The 24,822-nt window shown below is 36.0% G+C and overlaps 1 protein-coding gene across 1 annotated transcript; it reads left to right on the top strand.

Annotated features, from left to right (window-relative positions):
* Nucleotides 1-413: 413 nt before the first annotated feature.
* Nucleotides 414-24,548, top strand: TMEM33 (transmembrane protein 33). The gene is made up of 8 exons (XM_045815988.2): nt 414-613; nt 723-794; nt 3,799-3,893; nt 4,370-4,557; nt 8,965-9,032; nt 9,967-10,100; nt 14,872-14,955; nt 19,056-24,548. Exons 2-8 carry the CDS (start codon nt 750-752, stop codon nt 19,183-19,185), a joined length of 744 nt encoding a protein of 247 aa, XP_045671944.1. The 5' UTR covers nt 414-613; nt 723-749; the 3' UTR covers nt 19,186-24,548.
* The last annotated feature ends 274 nt before the right edge of the window (nt 24,549-24,822 follow it).

The raw sequence follows: 24,822 nt of genomic DNA, 5'->3' as shown, positions 1-24,822 counted from the left end.
CCTGCTGAGCAGGGAGCCCCACGTGGAGCTCCATGTCAGGACCCTGGGATTATGACCTTAGCCCAAGGCAGATGCTTCACCAACTGAGCCACCCAAGGTGCCTGGAAGACTTAATTTTGTAAGTAGAACCACAGCGCTTAGTGAGCTCCTGGAGGAAAAGAGCAAAACAACATTTCTGAGGCTCAAGGAGTAGACGTTTTGCGGCTTGGACGTTGACAGGGAGGACCACCTGGGAGCTGGAGAAGAGGGAAAAATTGCTTTGCCAGCCTCTCTTCTTAGCTTACACAGCCAATCAGCATGCAGGACAGGTGAAACTGAAACAAGAAAAACTACACTTCCCGTCATGCATCAAGACACCGCTCTCGGTTTCCCCTCTTCGTCACCGCCTCTTCCCCACGGAAGTGAAAGGAGCACTTCCGGGTTTGGCAATAACCAGCACCCGGCGGCGGCTTTAGATCGGCCCTTTTGGGTCTAGCTCCGAAGCTCCGCCTCCCTCCGGCTTTTCTAGAAACCCGGCTTTACTTTTGGTGGTGTGGTACAGGTATTCCCCGGCCACTTCGGGAGCTCGCAAGGCAGTTCGCTGCTCTGGAGCGGACGAGATTTTTCTGTTGAGGTTCGGAGTTCCCGTAGGGCGGGGCGGGCTTGTGGCACGGGGCAAGAAAACCGGTTACCGTAATCGTGGCCCCGTGCTGACATCCCCTTTCTTCCCCTCCCGATTACAGCGTCCCAGACGCGTGTGTGGGTCTCCCATGGCGGATACGGCCCCGAACGGCCCGCAAGGGGCGGGCGCAGTGGTAAGTGAGCGAGCAGGGTCTTCTGGCTTGATTTACTAGAGTTAGGAAGGAGCGGAAAGTGTCGCCAAGTCTGTTCTGAGACGTTCCACCTCAGTGCTTAAAGGGGCTGGGATTAGTGATTGAGGTGGGGGTAGCGTACAGACAGAGATGTTGAGCAGAGATGTAGAGGAAGCTACAAGTTTTCTGTTTCTTAAGCCACTGTGGGCCGGGCTGGAGCAGGTGGCTCTCAGCTGTACGCCAAGGAAATAGGGCCTTCTTACCCCCCTCCCCCCCTTTTCTAATTGTCTTAGGTTCCAAGGTTGAAGATGCCAGCTGAGGTGGTGTCGTGACACAGGCCTCATTCCGCACACGCGTGCTAGCAGAGAACGTCTCTGCCCGTTTTATGCCATTCTATGGAAATTACGCAGTGGGGGAAGAGTAGTCTTTTTTTTTTTTTTTCTTTTCGTCATTTTGTCCTTTACGAAGAGAGATACTAGGCTTCTGTAAATATTTTATTCTTAACATGCAGATCTGCTTACTAGTTATTTGTACCCAAAGCATTATTGCTCTCTAATTTTAAACACTGTGAATTGAGCATGTCACTTTCCCCATTTAAACATTTTACAACATTTCCATTTATAGACAGTTTTCTTTTTTCTCTATTTTGTTGAACACTTTGAGAATTATTTGCATACACAATGATGGCTAATTCCTAAATACTTAACTGTTCTACAATACCACAATGCAGTCATTGCTGCAATTTTTGCGGTTAAATTTGAAAAATTTAACATTGATACATGTTATTACCTGATTTATAATCCATATTCAAATTTCCTCCGTTGTCTGTTAAAGCTGCTTCCTCCTTATCCAGGATTTAATCCAAAGCATGCATTGTTTTTACTGGCCTTTAGTCTCTTTTAGTCTAGAATAGTTCCCTTTGCCTTGTGCCATTTTTGACTGTCAAGAGTTCAGACTTGTTTTGCTTCTCAAATTGAAGTTGCCTGTGTTTTTCCTCTCATGACTAGATTGAAGTTAAACATTTTGGCAGGAATATTACAATAATGATAATCTGTCATTTTCAGTGCATTATATATTTCAGGAAGCATTTTATGTTAATTTGCTCATCATTGGAGATAAGCTTGATTATTTGGTTCAGGTGGTATCCAGCAGACTCTTCATTGTAAAGATACCTTTTTTCTTTTGTAATTAAAAAGTATTCTGTGGCATGATGCTTTGAGACTATGTGAATAGTTTTTCACCTCAGTAGGTTTTCACCCAAAGTTTCATTGATGTTTTTTGCCCAAGCTATTTATAACATGGCTGGGCTGTTGACTCTTGGAAGTGTAAACCAGTACACTTTTTTAAACCTTTTTTATTGTGTACTAAAATGTAGATACATAAAAGTGTACAAAATGAATAGATCAGTGATTTATTACAAATAAACACCCTAACCAACCAGATTTCATTTTATTTTTTTAAAAGATTTTATTTTTTTAAAGATTGATTTATTTTAGGGAGAGAGAGCACGTATGTTCATGCACACGGTGGGGAGGAGGAGAGGGAGAGGGAGAGAAACTTAAGATCATGACCTGAGCTGAAACCAAGCGTTGGAGGCTTAACCCACTGGGCCACCCAGGCACCCCAAAAAGATTTTATTTTTAAGCAATCTATATCCAAAGTGGGGCTTAAATACACAACCTCGAGGAGATCAGGAGTTGCATGCTTCACTGACTGAGCCAGCCAGGTGCCCCTAAGCTAATGGATTTTAAAGAACATGTTCTAAAATTAAATTTCAGATTATGGTGTAAAGTCTCAATATTTGTGGAGAGCCTGAGTACTAAGCTAGAATCATTCTTCCACTTGACTATGGGTGGTCATTTAAATTTAGAGGAGTCACAATATAATAGGTTTGGATACAATAAACCAGGCATATTTCTGAAATGACCTGCATATTGTTAAAAAGACATGCAGTGAAACATCTTTGGATTTTAAAATGTACTTGCATTTTTTCAGAAGATTTTTATATCTTTTTTTTTTTTAAAGATTTTTATTTGTTTATTTGACAGAGAGATCACAAGTAGGCAGAGCGGCAGGGAGAGGGAGAAGCAGGCTCCCCGCTGAGCACAGAGCACAATGTGGGACTCCATCCCAGGATCCTGGGATCATGACCTGAGCCGAAGGCAGATGCTTAACCGACTGAGCTACTCAGGAGCCCGGTTTTTGTATCTTTCAAAAGATAATTAAGTTAGATTGCTTAGAGTAGTGTTTTAGACTCCACGTCAAGATTTATTATTGACTTTGAAATCCATTTAGTGAAAACATTATTTCTAAACATTAAATAGAATACAAAAATACCAAAATCCATTACACTTAGGAAAGATATTATTTTGTGAAACTTTATAGAAGTTTATATATCCATGTATGTATGATTGTATTGGACTTTGACGTAAAAATTATTAATGTAGATTCTATCAAAAAATGTAAAAGCCACTTTAGAATTTGAATACAAGATACATTTTGGATGAGAAAAACCTTTTTAAGGTTTATTTAATCCAAACTGGCTTTGTGTGGAGCCTTTTTACTCAGATCTAGAACCTACCTATTTGAATTTGAGATTTCTAAGAATAGGCATTATGGTTCTCTTGAGAGCAATTAGTTCTTATTTAACGTTCTTTTAAAATAGATGAAGCCAGTATTACAAGTGTTGAAGGAATACAGACAATTGTAGTTAAATTTCTGTTCAAAGGTTTCTTTTTTAATCAGTCTTTATTTTTTAAAATATCAACTGGTATTTTTCTGTTTAAGTACTTAGCTGCTTTCTGTATCAAAACTATAAGGTGTTTGGAGGTGTTGCTGAGCGTAGAGGTGAAACAATTGTCTTAGGAGTTTTCATTTAATGATCTTACATAATTGCTACAGGATTGTTAACACATTTTGAATAGGAAAAAGACTATGTAATATTCATCATTGGAAAGATAATTTGCAGGCTTAGTTTACTACAGTTTTTTTTTTTTTTTTAATTTAGCAATTCATGATGACCAACAAACTGGACACGGCAATGTGGCTTTCTCGCTTGTTCACAGTTTACTGTTCTGCTTTGTTTGTCCTCCCTGTTCTTGGGTATGTATTACACAGATTTTCTGCCTTTGATATTCAGTTGTTTGGTTGGTTTTTATGGACTACCTTTTATGTGCAAGACTTGTTAAACTGCAAGAGGTTCTGGGACAGATAAAATACAGGTCTCATGCTTTAGGTGCTAATAACTCAATAATAGTACCAACTGGAGGAATATTTTATGTCATCTGCTTTTAGAAGTTGACATCACTTTGAAAATCAAAGAAAATGGATGTGTGGGGATGAGAGGAGTTCATTTTTTTTCACTTTTGATTTTTTAACTTAAAAGGAAAGTGACTGCTTTATAAAATTCGTTTGGATGTATATATGAGGTGATGCTTCTAAGAAGGTATAATAGGTTCCATTTTTCTATTGACAAGTAAGAGATTTAGGTGTTGTGCAATTATGATGCAATCCACAAAGGAGGAAGAGACATGGTAGTTGTTAGGTCTCATGATAACCTCTCCTCTGGTAATTTGCAGGTTGCATGAAGCTGCAAGCTTTTACCAACGTGCTTTACTGGCAAATGCTCTTACCAGTGCTCTGAGGCTGCACCAAAGATTACCACATTTCCAGTTAAGCAGAGCATTCCTGGCCCAGGCTTTATTAGAAGACAGCTGCCACTACCTGCTGTACTCACTCATCTTTGTCAATTCCTACCCTGTGACAAGTATCCTTTTTGTGCCTTTTTGACAAAGAAGCCACCCACCAAGTGTATAGGAGATCTCTTCTGATTATTTTTTGCAACAGGAAGGGTTCAGCAATGAGGGTTTCCATGGAGCCTGGGTTGGTTGGTTTGTTGACACTTAATTTGAATGAAGATACATTTAGTGTAAGAATTTCTGACTCTAAAATGTGAAATCTAAATTTGAAGAGCTGATGTGGGAATTTAAAATTTTGTATCTTTGTTCTTGACTCTTGTAAGCTGCTCTGTTAGCAGTGGATATTTTAAACTTCATATTTCAAGCACAGGACTGTGGAAAACTTATTTTAGTATTTACACTTTTTTTCATTTAATTCACATCTTTGGGAAATTGTCCATATGTCTTGCTTTAAAAAAAGAGAAATCCTCAGCTCATTCAACTCCTAGCGAGCTAGAAACAAATGGAAATTCATCAAGAAATAACTTACTTAGGCAGAAAATTGGATAATTAATAAAAACAATGAAAATTTAATATTTACTGTGGATAGAGTAGAAGATAAGGACACATGGATAATCTTTGGAGATAATGAGAATGAAATAATTCATTTGGAATTGTATGTTTACACATTTCAAAAATGTGTTGGGTGATAATAGGTTTTCTCAAAAGGCTGGGGAGGGTTAGGGGGGAGTGCTACTGTTTAGTATGTTTGGGAAGCACTGGATTAAACAGTTGTAAGTAGGTTTCTTTACTAGAGGACTTTTGATGTGCTAATGTACGTTGTGAGGCAAAAGAATGACTGGAGTTTTTCAATCATTTTAATAGTTGTGTCGCCACTATCGTCCCTCTGTCCCTCCAGAAAGTATTTTGTGCTTTAGGTCTGCTCTTAAGAGTTCTTAAATGTTTCTGATACATTCTGATATAGTCATAAATGATACATATGTCTACATAACTATACCTAATGGAAAACACAATAAAATGTGTCTCTAGGGCTAAATATATTACCTATGTAGATAATACTTTCTATGTTCTTGAAGTATCACATTTTAAATAGATCTTTAAAAAGTGTTAGAATAGGTAACTGAAATTTTTTGAGAACCTATTTTGTCAGTACATACAGACTTGGCATATATTAACTTGCAACACTGAGAAAAATCATAGTGTGCATCATATTTTAAGATTTTATTTATTAGAGAGTGCACCAGGGGCAGAGGGAGAGGGAGACGCAGACTTCCTACTGAGCAGGGAGCCCACCGTGGGGCTCCTTGATCCCAGGACCCTGAGAAAATGACCTGAGTGGAAGGCAGATGCTCCCAGGTGCCCCGAGCAATATATTGATAAGGACACTGAGGCTCAAAGAGTTTCAGATAACTTGCCTGACATCACATTGGCAAGTACATAGTAATGCTGACAAGGTCTATCTGACTTAAAAGGTGTATGTAATTTAATTTACAATTAATGTATGAGTAACACTTCAGTATAGTTTTGAAGTATTTGTCTGTACTAGACAAAGCCAGTCCACATAGCATGTGGTCACTAAGTTTTGTTGAGTGAATCCTTGATGCCAAACGAGGCTCATGACCAGTTAAGACAACCTCTTTGCCTTTTCTATGCAATTGTTTGTTTGCTAGCCCCTCTGGGAATGTTGAAGAGAAGGATTTCGTGTTCCTTAAATTCTTACATGAGGGGTGGAGGTTGGGCAGTGGTGAGCAATAGAATAGCCTAAACTAGTAACTGGCAAGAAATACTGATCTGATTCTTAAAGTAGTTGGGTATTATGTTAGTAAATAAAGGTCAGCCCAAGTCATATTAGAAAGTTGTGTTCTGATCTTTGGTCTTAAAAAGGTGACGCTGTCCTTGCTCGAACAATGATAGGTACTTAGAGTTTAACTTCTAGACTTTTCACCCTTTATATTTTCTGAATAGTTTGAAAGTGACATTGAAAGCTAAGATTGTGAATCTCTTATCAAGGGTTTGTGAATTATAGAACGTTAGCAGTAAAAAACTCATTAGAAATCTGTAGCTTTTTTAGAGGGGAGGGGGTAGGGGAATGGGACAGGCTGGTGATGGGTAGTAAGGAGGGCACGTATTGCATGGTGCACTGGGTGTTATATGCAACTAATGAATCATCGAACTTTACATCAAAAACCAGGGATGTACTGTATGGTGACTAACATAATATAATTAAAAAACATTTTAAAAAAAAGCACTAAAAAAAGAAATCTGTAGCCTTTTTTTTTTTTTTTTAATGAGAGAGAGAGAGAGAGAGAGAGCGCGCGCGCGTGTTTGTGCGCTCTCAGGAGGTGGGGGGCAGGGAGAGGAAGAGAGAAGCTCCAGCCGACTCCTTGCTGAGCGTGGAGGCCCACTGAGCACAGAGGCAGGGCTGAGCACAGAGGCCGACTTGGGGCTTCATCCCACAACCCAAGATCATGACCTGAGCTGAAATCAAGAGTTGATGCCTAACTCACTGAGCCACCCAGGCACCCCCCCCACTTTTTTTTTTTAAAGATTTATTTGAGGGGTGCCTGGGTGGCTCAGTCGTTAAGCATCTGCCTTGGGCTCAGGTCATGATCCCCGCGTTCTGGGATCTAGCCCCGTATAAGGCTCACTGCTCAGCAGGAAACCTGTTTCTCTCTCTCCCACTCCCCCTGTTTGTGTTCCCTCTCTCTGTGTCAAATAAATAAAATCTTTAAAAAAAAATATTTGAGAGGGAGGGGAAAATGAGCGGGGGAGGGGGAATGGGAGAGAAATCTGTAGCTTTGATGAAGCTTGGCCTAAGAAATGGAAGTTAATATCAGAGCCATGATTGGAACCCAGATATTTTGACTGTCCATTCAGGGTTCTGTTTTCATTACTTGCATTACTTCTACTGAATCAGGCTTCAAGTTAGCATATGTGTCAAAGTTTAAATTTAACCATATAAGTAGCAGCAGAATTTTACAGTGGCCATGGAGAGGAGAGGCTTGTAGCTTTCATCAGTTCCAGAGGGATCTAGGATTGATTAAAAAGTGCAAAACTATGTATACATGGTCTCTACTGAGGAAATTGGCATTTTACTTAGTTCTTGTGAGTGTTAGGGAAGAATTGGTCAGGATATCAATTTGGAGAATTGTATTAGGTAGGATTTTTCTAATCCTTGGGTATAGGTCACTGTCTTGCTTGCCAGTTGGAATTAGGCATTTCTGGACCCTAATGAGTTACAGTGGTAATGAATTTGGAACTCCTTGTGTAACAATAACCACCATTTCCCATCGCACCAAAGCTTTCAGTTAGTGTAGAAAAATGGTTCACTTCTTAGAAACTGCAAATACTTTTTTTTTTAAATGAGGGTAGTTTAAACATTTTTTTGATTATTTTTTTAAGTAAACTCTACACCCAACATCAGGCTTGCCCTCCCAACCTTGAGATCATGTCTCATGCTCTACTGACTGAGCCAGCCAGGCACCCCGGAAACTGCAAATACTTTTAGGACATCTATTTTTGCTCTTCATAATAGAATAACAGTCTATATCATTTTATGAAAATACTTGACAAGTTTTGTTGTTGTTATCAGCCTGGCAGAAATTGGGTAAATAGGGTCTTTTGAGCAATTTTCATTTTTCACAAAGCTGAATGAAAATTGCATACTTATTTATGACTTAAAGCCAAACAGTTGAACTCAAATACGTGTCTATAATTAAACTGATGAGACTCTCAATTAACTGTATGACACAAACCCAAATATATATTCACTTTTTATTTGTACAGATTGAGAACACATGAGCTGTACAAGCTCGATAGGTGCAGTACCTTGAAACAATGGGGATCTTGTAGGAAAAGAGATAATGAAAGATCTTTAGTTGAGGAAAATTGGGGAAGTACTTTTTAAACATTTTTATTTTTTTAATGTAAACTCTACTCCCAATGTGGGGCTTGACCTTATCACCTCGAGATCAAGTACCCCCGGAGGTGGAGTCCCATGCTCTACTGACTGAGCCAGCCGGGGCACCCCCAGGGAAGTACTTTTTAAACCATTACCCCAGACTCTTTCCTAAGCAATTGTGATGAGGAAAGCAAGACCAAAGACTGTCTTTGTATTTGAAGGCCAAATTATTCTGGCCAGGATGGCCATTGTGGGGTTAAAAGTGGTAATATTTTGAGGTGTCCTAGATTTCGATTGAATTTAGCGAATGTTTACAATATTTTATTATCTAATAGAAAAGAAAAAAACTTTTTCACTGTTAATTTTCTTAAAAAAACTGAAAGCTTTAGAAAATGAAATTGTTTACAGGTTAAAAAAAAACAACTTCATTTGGTTACAAAGTAAAACAAAACAAAAGCCATCACTTAAGTCCTTTTAGCAGATGCTGGTTCAGATTTGTACTGGGCATAATACATAGCCTGTTTTGCAAAGTATTTGATAAATGTTAAATATTTTCTTTAACTGTTTTCTCCAGTGAGTATTTTCCCAGTCTTGTTATTCTCTTTGCTTCATGCTGCCACATACACGAAAAAGGTCCTTGATGTAAGTAGAGCTATGCTGTTGTTTTGACTCCTGAATTGCAGATTGTTGGCATGAATTTGAGTTCTAAGACATTTTGGTATTTGTCACAAAAGTTTTCTTTAATCCCTGCAAACTTGTAAATTATTAGTGATTTGAAAGTTTTAAGTTTGAAATTTTTTACTTAAGTTTCACAAAATACATTTTATCAGCTGTATTGCAAAATATCCCCCGGTTCCCAGAGAATTTCTGAAGTTTGAAATAGATCTCTTTGTTTTTTAAAAAAATCATTTAGGTTTGGTAAGTTGTCAGAGATCTCTTGTTCTGTCACCGTTTAATTTTAACATACCAGGTAAGTAGAGTGTACTGGATTTCTTTTACATTAGTGTTCAGAACTGCTACTTTCCAAAAATATTTTCTCATTCCTAGGTTGGAACATAAAGCCTCACTTAAGTGTGCCAGGAGGATTGACTGCATATGCACTGATATGTGAATTAAAGTATCCAAATGTTTGCCTTGCATTGGCCTGTTTCTTTATCCTTACAGTTCTTTGGTCACAGCAGTAATTGGACTCTGTAATTGATTTAGTTAAGGATTCACAAATACCTTAACTGTATTACTAGGTAGTCTGATTTTGTTACGGTTAGATAGAAATAACCACCGTTTTTTTTTGGTGAAATAATCTAGTCTTTTTTTTTTTTTTTTTTTTTTTACAAAAAAATAAAGCATGAAAATGACTTACTAAAGCTGTCTTTTTATTTTTCAAATACACAAAATACAACAAAGCAGGAAAATACACTAAATTTTATATTATTTTAAAAACGTTTACATTACCATTTCCAAAGTAATTATCTTTTGTTATATTACCTGTTGGATATGCCATTTATCTAAAGAAAGAAAATAATTGAGTAATCAAAAATGCTTCATTATTTCTAATACTTGTTTTCTTATGTTTTAGGCAAAGGGTTCAAATAGTTTACCTCTGCTGAGATCTGTCTTGGATAAATTAAGCGCTAATCAACAGAATATTCTGAAATTCATTGCTTGTAATGAAATCTTCTTGATGCCTGCTACAGTTTTTATGCTTTTTAGGTAAGAATAAGAATACATTTGTTTTGAGAGGCAGATAACTAAGTGAATATAATAAATGTATTAACTCATTTTATCTTGCTTAAGTCCGTTAAAGTAGATACTGATGTGCAGAGCTGGACTGATCTTAGCAACCATTTTTCATTTTATCATAGAGAACCTGAGATGTTATGGTAAACGTAGGAACTTGTCTTATTTATCATTCCTTGTGATTTACCATTTAACATTTTGAAAATTAATTTTAGAACTGCTGCCTTTGAAGGAATCTTGGGAAGCCTAGTTTAGTGTATCTGCCATTATTTAGATGATTTTTCTTTTATAAAAATTTCAGAAAAATTATGGTCTGATATTAATAGCTGGCTACTATCACCTCCATGTTTTGTTTGTATCTTTTTTTTTTTTTTTAAGATTTTGTTTGTTTATTTGAGAAGAGACACAGATAGCAATACAGAGCATTAGAAGGGAGGAGAGCACGAGCTGGGAGGAGAGGGAGAAGCAGGCTCCTCGCTGAGCAGGTAGCCTGACTCGGGGCTTGATCCCAGGACCCTAGGATCATGACCTGAGCTGAAGGTAGACGCTTAACCAACTGAGCCACCCAGGCGTCCCTTGTTTGTATCTTCATTATAGAAGTAATGCATGAGTAAAGAAAGCTATCCTGTTAAAAATTAGAGCATCAGGTTAGTATTGACCCTCCCCATTAAGATTCTTGCATTTACGTTTTAAAACTACATTTCTGGGGAGATGGGTGGGAGAATGGGTGAAACAGACGATGGGAATTAAGGAGTGCACTTGTGATGAGCACTGGGTGATTAAAATGAAAACTTACCAAAAAAAAGAAGGAAAGGGGAATAGCCTAAGTTTTGGTTACCAAGTCAAAAGTTTTTCTCTGTCTCTGTTAATGTGTTTATTTTCTTTGTTGGGGGTGGGGGAGGAAATTACTAGGTTCAAAGCTAAATTGGAAAAAATAAATAAGTCAGATTAGGAGGAAAAAATAAAACTACATTTCTGCTTGGATTATTGCTTTTTTTAGTTTTTCCAATAAGAGGATATTGCAGATAAAAGTTTAATATCATTTGACTCTGAATCTTTGCAATTCTGTCCTCTCCTACGTGTATGTGCATGTAGTACTTTAAAAATATTTATACAGATACATAGAAAATACATATTATGGGTGTGGGGTTTTTTTTGTTTGTTTTTAGTTTTTTATTTTGCATCAGAAGTACCATAATGCATTAGTTATCTGCATCTTGCTTTTTTCCACTCCTACAATATGTTTTCATGACCTATTTATATTGATAGAATTGTGGTTTGTTCCATTTAATGGCCATGTAGTGTTTGGTCATATTCATATGCTGCATTTTACTACCTGTTCCCCTGTTGGTGGAGAAACATTTGTTTCCAAAGTTTTGCTTTTCCAAATATTGATGGAGCAAACATCTTTTTACCTTTTTTTTTTTTTTTTTTTAATTTATTTATTTTAAGTAATCTCTCCTCCCAGAGTGGAGTTCAGACTCAGGACCCTGAGATCAAGAGTCGCATGCTCCCCTGACTGAGCCAGCCAGGCGCTCCTCTTCTCACTTTTCTGCTTATACTCTTGTGCCTGTGTTTACTCTAAACCAGAACTAATTTTGCTGAGTCTAAGCTAAGTGGGTTTTATATTTAATAGACCATGTCAGATTGTCCTCTAAGATGTCTGTATTAGCTGTTTTCCATAATCTCATTAACTTGTTAAAACTTCTTTTTGTTTGTGAAATATTTCATTTTAATGTGCATTGCCTTAATTTGTGAGATTTTTGCATGTCTGACTCTTTAGCAGTCTATAAGCTAGTAACAGTTTCATAGATTTCCTCATAAATGCATTCGTTCCATTCTTTTAAGTAATGTTTTTCTCTGGAAATTCTAGGATCACTGCATGTTGCTCAGGTTGTAGGATCATAAGTTAGATGATACAATCTAAATAAAGTCCGGAGTGGCACAGTGGAAAGACTTCTCATTGGGTGTTAGGGACGTGGATTCTAGTTGATGTGATCATTAGCCTTTTGAGCATTGGTTTTTCACATTTAAGAAACTTAAACCTTAAACTGATTTTAATTTTCAAGATTATTGTAAAAGAGATGAGAATTTACCAGAAATGTTTAAATAGAGAAATCACTTTGTTATTCTAAAACACTAAAATAAGATTATAAGATTTTATTCAGTCCCTAGTAGGAAAGGCTGATACTTTAATATGTCACTCACATATACGCAAGCTATATAAATTAAAAATAACTTAAAATCGTTATTCCTTAGATGCTCCCTCCATGATAGAGGCACAGTCTAATATTAGAAGGCTTCATTAAATTATATTTTTCTGAGTAATGCTCCAAGCTTTGTATTTAAAAATGAAGGTAAAGGCTGTGAGTTTATCTTATATATACATGAACATGAGTATAAAAAAAAAATAAAAGGATGAGATATTTGTAGCTTTATTCATTAGTAGAGAGCTTGTTACATAATACTAATGCATAAGATGAACTGGTTGAAGCTATAAAAAGAATGAGGTAAATTTATGTGTTGTGATGGGGATAAACTTCAAGATATAATAAATTAAAAAATTTGTTAAGAACTGTGTAGGGTGAACCCTTTTATATTTTGGGGTGTTTTTGTGTATTTAAGGGCATAAAGATATTTTTTTCTGCTTCAGTTTCTTCATCTTTGAAATGGGAGTGATACTGCCACTTTCCTCTTAGAATTGTTTAAGTGGATTCAGTGAATTGTAAAATGAGCACTGTATCAGTGTTAGTCATTATATACACTCGTGCATGTGAATTTTTGGAGGGATATATTAGAGACTGAGCTTCAATTCTGAGGAAGGAGCTAACTTGGATGATGGAAAATTTGTTTTTCATCGAATATTCCTTATAGTATGTGTATTTTTCAGTTTGAAGAGTTAAAGATTTGTCACAGGAGTTATTGGTGAAAGTGGTTGTAACATTTAGTTTAGTGATTAGTTTGTAATCACAAATTTTTATTATGAAAGTAAAATCACAATTTAGAAGGAACGGTAAAAATTAACTTTAAAAACCACGTTAGCCATCTTTAATGCTCTTTAAAAAGTTTTAAAATACAATTATAAAATATGCATAGTTTTATACTCTGCATTCTTCAAAGTTGCTGTATGGTTTTCATAATCAAGATTTGGGGTAGTTGCATATTAACTCTATCAAGTAAAGATAATATACTTAGCCTTGCTACCTAACTGTCCAAATAGTGATGCATTTATTTATTTATTATTATTATTTTTAAGATTTTATTTGTTTATTTGACAGAGAGAGAGAGAGAACACCAGCAGGGGGAGTGGGAGAGTAAGAAGCAGGCTTCCGGCAGAGCAGGGAGCCTGATGTGAGGCTCAGTCCCAGGATCCTGGGATCACGCCCTGAGCTGAAGGCAGATGCTTAATGACTGAGCCACCCAGGCGCCCCCAAATAGTGATGCATTTAATTTGTAGTTATTGGTAGTGAATGTCTTAATCCAGATAATCTTTCGTAGGAACGAATTCTTGACTTAGAATTTCATAAATATGTGTCTCTTGGGTATTATAATTGTGCTTTTTAACCAAGCAAAATAGTAGAGTAAGCTATGTAAGTTTACTAGGGAGCCTTTGTGATTTTACTAGGTTTTTTTTTTGTTGTTGTTGTTGTTTTATATAAAATAAACCACTTTTCATTTACTATGTTACAAAGTTTCAAAATTTGATGATCAGTTATTAGTGGTAATTGTGGAAGCATTTATACATTTTCTTTTTTTCTTTTGAAGATTTTATTTATTTGAGAGACAGAGAGAGCATGAATGGGGGTGGAGGGCAGAGGGAGAGGGACAAGCAGACTCCCTGACCATTCGCAGGACCCTGAAATCATGACCTGAGCTGAAGTTAGAAGCTTAACCAACTGAGCCACCCAGGCACCCGTATACATTTTCTGGTTCATTTTATAGCTTTTACACTTTTTAAAAGTAATACATACATGAATATATGTTTATAAAAATTTAAGCAATAACATTTTACTCCTTAGCAATCATATATATTCTTTTATTTCATTTTTTTTAAGTAAGCTCTGTGTCCAACTTGGGGCTTGAATTTACAACTCCAAGATCAAGAATCACATGCTCTACCAACTGAGCTTGCCAGGGGCCACCCTTTTATTGCCTTTTTAAAAGGATAACTTTGATTTGGGGGTGCCTGGGTGGCTCAGTTGGTTAAGTGTCCAACTCTTGATTTCTGCTCAGTTTATGATCTCAGAGTCATGAGATCAAAGCCCTGTGTTGGGGGTCCACAGGCAACGGGGGTCTGCTTTTCTCTCTCTCTCTGCTCTTTCCCCTACTCGCACTCTCTCTCTCTAAAGTAAATAAATAAATCTTAAAGAAAAAAGAATAGCTTTGATTTAGTCATGATAGGTATTACCATGACCATTTCTTATTTTATTTATTTTTAGAGAGAGTGCACACATGTGCGCCAAGGGGGTGGGGAGGGGCAGAGGGAGAGGGAGATAGAGAATCTTAAGCGGGCTCTATGCCCAGCACTGAACTGGACACAGGGCTCAATCTCATGATCCTGATCTCATGAACTGAGCCGAAATCAAGGATCAGACGCTTAACCGACTGAGCACCCAGGCGCCGCTACCATGACCATTTAATGAATGAAGACACACACATTTTCCAATTAAATTGCTCTAAGTTTTGAGAGTATACATATGAATTGATAATGTATATTTCTTATCCTTGTATTTGTTTATTTCAGTGGTCAAGGAAGTTTGCTCCAGCCTTTTATATACTATAGATTTCTTACTCTTCGATACTCCTCTCGAAGAAATCCATATTGTCGGTAAGCTGGTGATTAGTTTAAATGTTTTATTTGTTAAGAGTATTGTGAAATATAGTATTTATAACTTGTAAGAGTTGTTTAGCTTTTATGTTAAAATTGCGAAGCAAGTGATATTTTTGTAAATCTAAATTCCAGGCCTTAGGAGGGTTGGTGAGGAGGTGGTTGTATTTCTTTTTAGAAACGGAGACCAGATTTACCTTGGTCTCCAGTAAAATAGTACTCAAATAAAATAGTATTCAAGTTTAAGGAATTTAAAGATGTCTAAGACATTAGTCCCAAACTCAAGGCACTTTCCTAATTGAAGAAACAAAACCGTATGTCACGTAATAAGGAAACAGTAGTTCAGAATACAGTGTTCACAAACCAACATATGATGCATTTTTATGTTTGCTTTATCATATCAGTACTGTAGTCCACAGGAAGGAGAGATCATTGAGCCAGAAAATAAAAAGAGCCCATGAAAGTTTCACAAAGCAGAGATTTTAATTTGTCCAAGAAAGATTAAGCCTTTGAATAGACAGAATAGGTAAAAGTATTTTAGGTAGGAAGATAGTAGGAACACAAGTTCAGAGGCAAGAAGGAACAAGCCATGTTTAAGTGGCATTGAATAGACCTGTTTGACTATACCAGGGTTGCAGCTAAGATTAAAAAGGTATATTGGAGCCAAATCATAAAATTTCTTGAATTTCAGGATAAGAAGTTTGGAATTTATCTTAAATGTGTGAGAATGGTGGTTTGGACATGATCATATTTTGATAGCCTTGTGCAGAATAGTTTGGAGTGGAAAAATGAGGAAGCAGAAATATTTTAATGAGTTACTGTAATGTTCAGGAATGGAGGCTTCCGTGATACAGTAAGTTATGCATACGGATCTTGGAAGTTAGAGTAAAACTGAAATGGATAGCTGTTTTTATTTATTTATTTATTTATTTATTTTTAAAGATTTTATTTATGTATTCAACAGAGATAGAGACAGCCAGCGAGAGAGGGAACACAAGCAGGGGGAGTGGGAGAGGAAGAAGCAGGCTCATAGCGGAAGAGCCTGATGTGGGGCTCGATCCCGTAACGCCGGGATCACGCCCTGAGCCGAAGGCAATTGCTTAACCACTGTGCCACCCAGGCGCCCCGGATATCTGTTTTTAATAGCTTCTTGGTTATGTTATTGAGAATACTAATGTTAACATAGTTTTTGTTTACAAATTTAAAATAAATTCATTGTATAGTAGAATTCAGGCAGAAATCCAGTGAGTAAAGTTTTAGCATGATCTTTATTTTCACGAGCTAAGTAAAAAGAGCTGAAATTGAATGTCCATCATTTGCCAGGTGTGTAACTTTAGGCAAGTTATTTAAATTTTAATTTGTTCATTGGTAGAGGAGAAAATCTCCTCCTGGGGATGAAATGAAGTAATGTTTTAAAAGTGCTTAGATTCTGTTATGTTTTTAATACATACTTTATTTTCCTTTTTCTGTGATTCTGAATGTCCTTGGAGGGGCTTTTATGCTCTGTTAGACAATGTCTTTCTCACAGTACTTCCTAAAACAGAGCTGACTTCAGATGTAGGTTCTTAATGAGTCCCTAGTCAGAAATAAACCTTTAGTTTTACTTGATTCCGTGAGTTTTTACCCTTTTTTTTTTTCTGGTTCATGTATTCATTTCAGACAGTATCTTCTGGGTCCCTGCCTTAATATCCATTTTTTTTTCACCAGCAGATTTGTTTTTCTCTGCTTCTTTATATCCTTTTTATCTCTACTCCCATTTTTTCCCTTAAATCAGATTAGCACACAGAGAAATTTAGAAGTGTCCAGTGGGATAAAAAAGGAAAGGACAGCAGTGGACCCGGGTAATATAAATATATGCTAATAAGCATTTTCAAAGATCTGTGAGCACACAAAACAAATCAAAACAGTGGAAAGATAATGGGAAATATTTGAGCTTATAAATATTGATAAACAGCCTTTAAAACTACATTTTTTATGCTACACTTTTTTGTTAGGGATTTTGCCAGTTTGTACCATTTTCACTTATCATGATATCCATTCTCAAGTTAGTGGTATCAATCCTTTGTAGATGTCTAGTGTAGATTGGTCAGAGCTGTGCTGTCTAACATGGCAACCACCAGCCACATTTGACCTTTTTTTTTCTTTTAAAGTAGGCTCCGTGCTCAGTGTGGAGTCTAACGTGGGGCTTGAACTCACAACTATGAGATCGAGAGTCAGATGCTTAAGTGATTGAGCCACCGATGTGCTTGCCCCACATTTGATCATTATAATAAAAAGTTAATTAAAATTCATAAACTTTAAAACTCAGTTCCTGAGTCACATTAACCACTTTCACGCACTCAGAAGCCATGTGTGGCTGATGGTCACCCTATTAGACAGCGCAGAGAAACATTTTCATCATCAGTGACCATTTGTTGTAAGCGCTGCTCCAAAGCAACTCAGCGACTTGGTCTAGGTTATGCCAGGGATAGAGCCAGGAATGAAAGAACTAGCCCTGTGACTTTAGGCAAGCCATCGACCTCTTTGGGCCTTATCTGTAACCTGAGGGGTTTGACTAGAGTATTTTCGAGGTGCTGTCTAGTTTTATTCATTGGAGTCATTTATTCAGAAGATAGTGATTGTGTGTTGGTGATAAGTTTATGTAGGATTGAAGTATTTGCTTTCTAGAGACTTAGAGCTGAGTGAGTTAGAAAGCTGTGTAAGTCTGTGATGGTGACAGTTCCGTGAAAGCACAGAAAACTGAGGGAGGCAGCTGAGAATTCACTGAGGAGGTGGTAATAGAAGCCAAGTCTTTTGAAGTCGAGTTCTGGCACATGGGTGCCTGAAAGTGCATGTTGCTGGAGTTAAGGAAAGTATATAGGGAAGTAATGAAGATCTGTGCCTGGAAGGTAAGACAGGGACTAGATCGTGAAAGGGTTTGGAATTTATTTCAAGACAGGAAGAGCATTTGAAGTTCATAATACGGAGGGGTTGAGAACATGATGAGATCTGATTTAGAAATATTCCAGAAGATGCATTACAGGCTCAGCAAGAGGAAGAAAGGACCACTTTGGAGACTGTGAGAGTAGTCCAGAGCCTGAACTAATTCGTGTAAAATAAAAAGGGGATGAATTTGAAAGATTTAGCAGGTCGGAGTTTAGGGTTTGGGGAAGACTAAGGTGAAGAAGCCCAAGACAGGATACCGAAAAGTAGAACAGGAATTGTCTTTATGCAGGAGGAGTCAGCACATAAAGTGAAAACTCAGAAGTGAATAATCAAAATTATTTTGGGTGATCTTTCCAAATCTCTTGTAAATTACAGTTCAACCAGCATACATGATTTTGTGTCTGCTAGCCTATACAGTGTATGTGTGATGTGTACAGGATGTAATAAAGAGTCCTTCGGAGGCAGCAAGCACAGTTAAAGTCGACAACCTGTTTTCGGCACAGATGTACAACATAACTGGAATATAGGAGTCATGGCAGAGAGCGGGAGAGGAGGAGGTGAAGCAGAAAATTCGATCAAGACCAGATTCTGGAGGGCATTAACGTTAAGGAGATGGACTTTAGTCTGGAGGTAGACAAGAGCTGGTTTGATCAGTGGGATGATCCCAGTGGGAAGTGGCATTTATTGAGCACCTTCTATGCTGTCTCACTTAAATTACCGTATGACTGATTCCATGAAGTACATAGTCCTATTTTATAGATGAGGAAAGCTCTGAGAGGCATTATGTTTAAGGCAATAGTTTAAGGAATATAGTAGGTGGGATTGCCCATAGTATATAATTTTCACTTCCTTGCTGTCTTTTTTAGAGCTAGTTGAATTTACCAAAGTTAAATGTGAAAATGAGGTGACTCTACTGTAAAGAAGATATAAATCACCCCTTATCTCAGCCCTTGGAGATGACCATTTATTTTAGATGCTTTTGTTAAATGAACCCCTCCCCCCCCCAAAAAAACCCCACACAAATGTTGATTTTGAGAATTTTATTTTGTGCATTTCCTACAGTGCATGCTAGTATTTTTACTTCAAAATCTTTAGTGACTGGGAAATTCCTTCATCAGCATTTGTTTTGTATTCTTTTTCCTTTTGTGTCTGAATGAAACTGTTTTATCTTGCAGGACCTTGTTTAATGAACTGAGAATCGTTGTTGAACATGTAATAATGAAACCTGCTTGCCCACTGTTTGTGAGAAGACTTTGTCTCCAGAGTATTGCTTTTATAAGCAGACTGGCACCAACAGTTGCGTAGTGTAACATCCAGCTAAGTTATATATAGTAGAAATAAGCATTTTTAGCAGTTGGTACTTCTGCTATGGGTTGTTAATTCCAGGTGTAAAACTGACCTCAATCCAATTTACATAAATGCATCTCAATGGAAAGATTATCGTTTCCCTGGCATGTTAAATCAAGCCTTTGAAAAAGGTCCCAAGAAAATTTTACTGTGCTGTCTTGTTAATGGTTAAGGAAGTTTCTATCTCGTGACAAATGTATCAAATTTTTTTAAATGCTGCTGTGCCTTTATCATGAAGTACATTTATTTCTCTTGTAAAAGTAGCTCTAAAATTTCTTTCAACCTAATTGGTACCCTAATTTTATATCTGGCATGATTTCATTATGGTAATATTAACATACATGAATTCATTATATTTTGAGACAGTATTCTTTTGCCATTCAGTAATTTTGGTTGATGATTTTAAAAGAAACATTTACCACTGTATTTAATTTCAAATTGTTATTAAATTGATCTTCTCCTTTGTTAGGATTTATTTTGGATATACCATTATAAGAGGAATTCTGCATGCTTCTTGCATCTTATGCTATGATCTTCCAAAATTTTATTCCCGTAACTACTTAATGTGGCTTTGAATATTTTTTAAAAAGGCTGAACTGTAAGCGTGTTAGCCAATTGGGTAAATATCTGGGGTCACAGCTGTTTTACATCAGAAAGCCTTAGTAGTTATACAGTTTTCCTTTCAGAGACCCATTAAGTAACCTTTCTCAAATAGGAAACCTTTTTACAAATGTGGACACATAGATGATTAGTATTATTATAGTTGATAGAATTGCTTAGATTCTTGACTGCCAGTTTCCTCGGTTTCTTAGGCTTGAATTTTCATAGACAGTTGGCAGCAGTTCAGATGTCTTTTGAAAGGAATGTAACTGAAGATTGAGCATATGCCATGCTTGGTGTCTGTTCTGAAATAATAATGAAGATGATCCTGTAGATTACATACTTACCCATCAAATCTGATTTAAAAGGTTAAATGGAAATGTTTATAGGTAAGACAATTGATTGGGAATGGGACTGGAAGAGGAATTGTGGGGGAATAGTGCGCATTTTAATTTCGTAATGTATAAGTAAATTTGGGAGTCTTGGGTGTATTATGCAGCTGTGATTTGAGTTGTATAATATATTAAATCCTGTTTGTTGAGCTGCCATCAGCTTCTTTATAATATTCATTCTGATCTTTATTATTGTTGCATGATTGGAAATGTTTAAAACACTGCAAACATTTTAGTACACATTAATGTAATGGTTTTTGTAACCAGTTTTCTTCTGTCTGCATGTAATTGGATTTCTCAGATAGTAACTTGTCAGTAACATCAGTTTTCTTTTTGTTCAACTTTCCCATCTCTGGAAATGTGATATCTACTTGATAGCTCAATTGTAGCCAACTGTTTTTGTATTTTTGCAATATTTATCTACTAAGTTAGAAACGCAGCCTCATGCAATACAGTTGATTGGGCTGGGTGGGTGTGTGGCTAGCCTCATTATCAGCATATATGTAATCTGATGGTGTTAAGAACTCATTTTCTAGAGCAATAAAGTGACTATAATGTTAAGTAAATAGTATATTATTGATTCCTAATGATGTCTTTAAAAATTAAGTCTTGAATTATATCAAGAAATTTTGGCAGCTGAAGTCATATTTATTTTTAAGTTACTAGTTTTTTTGTTTTCTACAAGTTTTTTAAATCTTGAGATAATTTTAGATTTATAGAAGAGTTGCAAAAATAGCACAGAGAGTTCTTGTATACCTTTTACTCAGTTTCCCCTTATATTAATATGTTATATAACTATACAGCATTTATCAAAACTAAGAAATTAACCTTGGAACAATACTATTAAAGTATAGAACTTTCTCAAATTCCACCATTTTTTCTGTTAGTTAATTTTCTTCTTGTAAGCTGTTTTTATTGATTGTCTTCTAATGAAGTGTGAGTTTTTCCTCTTTAGTTTGAAATTCCTGTTGGTCAAATAGATTTCCCTAAAGGAAATAATTTCACGTTGGTTCTGACAAAAATAATTTTAATATTAAAACTTAACAATGTGAATACCCTATGCTTTAAAAGTTGAGGCTTTTTATCACATAGCAGGATTATATTTCTGATATGCTGATGTTGGACTGTTCTTTAATGGAAGGCTTGATTTTTAAATAAAATACTCCTCAACTCATGAAAAAGTAAATTTTGCAATTTGAGCATTACTAGATGTTTAGTTTGCATGAGATGGTAGCTAGGAATTCCACAATATGTATATGTACAACTGGCTGATTTGGCATTTGGAATTATAGTTTTAATACGTACATCTATCTATCAAATTAAAATTAAGGAAATACAGTAGCAGTATATGGAATGAATGAAGTAGGAGAAACTATAGTATATAGCTGAACTTAATTTTACTTCCCAGGTTTAAAAAAGTTAACACTCAGAATATCTAATTCTTGAGAAGCGGTGTAATGCTATTGTTCTTCTAGTACTTTTAGATATTAAACCCTCTTGGACAGGTGGAAGCCTAATATAAAACCCACTTTTATTATAACAAGAATTCTGTATTCTTTTTGTATACTTGATTCCTCATGAATTAAACTCTATTTTAATATCAGTCCAAAGAGAAATTTCTTAAATAATAATTTGTATTTAAATTTTCTTGGAGTAGAATTAACCAAGGTCGATGCTCTTGGAAGTAAGCGAGTAATTAAATTTAGGTACTTAGGAACCTCCCTTACAGGAAAAATCAAGGCATGCTGATATTGAACCAGAAGTTATGAAAGACTTAGGAGGTCTGTTTTATAACTATGAATTGTAAAGCTGTCAGGATACTTTTTCTAAAAGTCAAGATCAAAAATTCTGATTAGGTTTGTAAGTTTAGGACGTGAATATTATTCAATGTGGAAAGGAAAATGAGTGTATATGTAGTAAGATAAGTGGAACCGAGAGACTTTGTTTTTTTTTAAAGTTTGAGATCAGAGTGAATGAAATTAATTTTGAGGGATTGTGGTTAAAGACTCTTATCTAATCCTAAGGAGTTTATTTTGATTAATGTAGTTATTCTGAAACTCTTCCCCCACTCATGCCCGCCCAAATCCCCCTAGGAGCAGCTAGCCTCAAAGCTAACACCCAAATTTTAGACCAATTTTGATTCTTACTCTACTGTAATGAAAACCTCAAGGGAGAAAGTAACCACAGACAGTTACGGATGTGATCAGTAGGTGGCACTCTTTCCTCAGGTCACAGGCCCTGTTGCAAGGTTAAATGCCACCAAAAGTGTGGAGTCAGCTATAAAACTAAGGATCTGATTTCATCCTTTTTAATATGTAATTACTCAAAATTCAACAAAAATTTAGTAAGCGTTTACAATGTGTACATAGTAATGTATTGAAACTACGTTACTCTGTATTCAATTATAGTGAAATCGTAGTAAAATATTGAAATGTTGAAAAGCTGGAAGAGTACCCTGTTAATGTTTACTTTCTAGTCAAATGGTAAAACAGGCCACAATTAGGAGTGGCAGTATTCAGACCATGGGCTCTGTGTTGTTGTTTTTTTCTTTATAAATAGTGCCTAAATCACCTAAATATACATCCTTTGTAAAATTGTTCTTCTTAATTTTCAGATGTGTAGAAAAATGGTACTTAAAATTTTTTCATGGTCATTTTGTAGGTGCACAAGGTATAGCCAGTTCAACCTCTTAAAATTCAGACTTTTCATGGTAATATAAAAGCATATTGAGAGTTTTGGTTATTATATCAAGAATGATACCTGGACTTGTAAATTCAGTTTGAGTTGCAGAGACAACTGATTTCTCTTTTACACCTCATTGGGATTTCTCTAGGATTAGGGGAATTCTGCAGAGGCTGTATGATAATGTCGTTCAGTAGGTAGTGTGCCAAAGGTATATGTTTGTAAATCCAGGAGTCTTTTCCAGAGTTTGTTTTAATGAGCAGACCTCTTCTAATATTCAGAGTGGAAAGGTGTTACTGCATCCGTATTAAGGATAAGAAAGGAACTGCTAAAAGTTTGGAAGGATTCCTGGTAGTAATTATTCTAGGACATGTGTATCTTCTAAGGTGGTATTCAAGTGGGTTCTTAGAAGGAACCTGTTTTTTCTGTGAGAGGGATAAACTGTAGAGTGCTCCAGTGCAGTACAAATAGGAAATCTGCATTGAATTTGAGGTTATGTGATAGGAGATAAAGTACAGTATTTTTAAAAATCTAAAGCAGATTCTTTTTCTTAGAAAAGTGATAAAAAATTGGTAGATGCCTTTGCTGAAATCTAAAAATTAATTCCTATTAAAGGAGAAGGAAAGTCTCAAGAGTCGTTTCACCTTTTCCTTCATAACATTCTTAAAGCTAACTTTTTGATATATTCACTCCTTTTAAACTAATTTTTTTTCTTGGTTCATGACAGTTGAATTCCAGATTTTCTTTTGTACCTTTAAAGCAGAACAATTGCTTTTGACATGCATTTTTGCTTACATATATATTTGTAAGTTGAGGCCAAATGGGCAAAGTCTTGGACAGGTAACATTTGTGATGTGTCTATATTGGAACAAATGTAAAAGGGTCACAAAGATTAGAAAGAGTCCTAAAAAACTGCTTGATTTATAAATGCATTAGTTCTGGTGCTCCATATAATGGGATATATTGAACTAAAAAATTTGTATATATAGTATGTCAGCATTTCTTAGTAACTTCTCTTGAATCCATTTTTAATATCTAAGGTTGGGGAGTTATACTCTTCAGGCCAATACTATCCAGACTGTATAAATTTATAAAATAAATTGAAAAATTCATCATTCTCCTGTATTCAAGACCAACACACATAAATGGCTAATGTAGGGCTCAGAGGGGAAATATATTTCTCCTGAATATTTGAGAAAATGGGAAGTCCTTTCAAGAAAATCTAATAAACATAATAATCATAGCCTGCTGACACTAAGGAAAAAGGACCTCATTCGCTCTTTCTTTTATGCAGCGATTTACTGGTCCCTCCTGATTTCCAAATTGGATCACTGTAGTAAATTATCTATGCTGGTACCTGTGAAAGTAAGCCCTGGGATCCATATTTGTTTGTGTTCTGCTTAAATCAGCAAGAATGATAAATTTGATGGTGTGAAATTGAAAGTGTCAAGGGCTTTCTTTGGTGATTGAACGAAATGATGTCTCCACTTTAATTTCTTGTGACCCTTTTTCACTCTATGTGCTTTGTATATCTAATATTTATTTCAATACAAATTAAATTCTTGTTCCTTCATCTGTATTGTTATATATCTGAGATTTTATTGATGTAAAAATTGAATTGTGTAATAAAAATCTCTCTGGATTTAAGCAGATTTGAAAATGTTATGTTGCAAAAAAACATTTACAGTTAGAATTCAGCTTTCCATTGTGCTTCATTGCCTTCTTGTTAGAGTAAGGTGAATTTGAACACTTCTATTGTCCTCAGCCCATCACAAATAATAGAAATGGTGTAATTTTGTGGTCTAAGTTGAAACTGGAAAAAAAAAAGAAAAATTATAGTGGATCTCTCAGCTGTTTGAGTGCTTACTTCTGTACTTTTTTGTTTAGTGAGATTTATAGCCTAGTGGGTAAGTTATTTATA

Source organism: Ursus americanus, chromosome 8, assembly GCF_024610735.1.
Source record: "Ursus americanus isolate L20-20 chromosome 8, mUrsAme1.1.p, whole genome shotgun sequence".
Classification (NCBI taxonomy): domain Eukaryota; kingdom Metazoa; phylum Chordata; class Mammalia; order Carnivora; family Ursidae; genus Ursus; species Ursus americanus.
The sequence above is the reverse complement of the archived record's forward strand: the minus strand, read 5'-3'. Positions and strand labels throughout refer to the sequence as shown.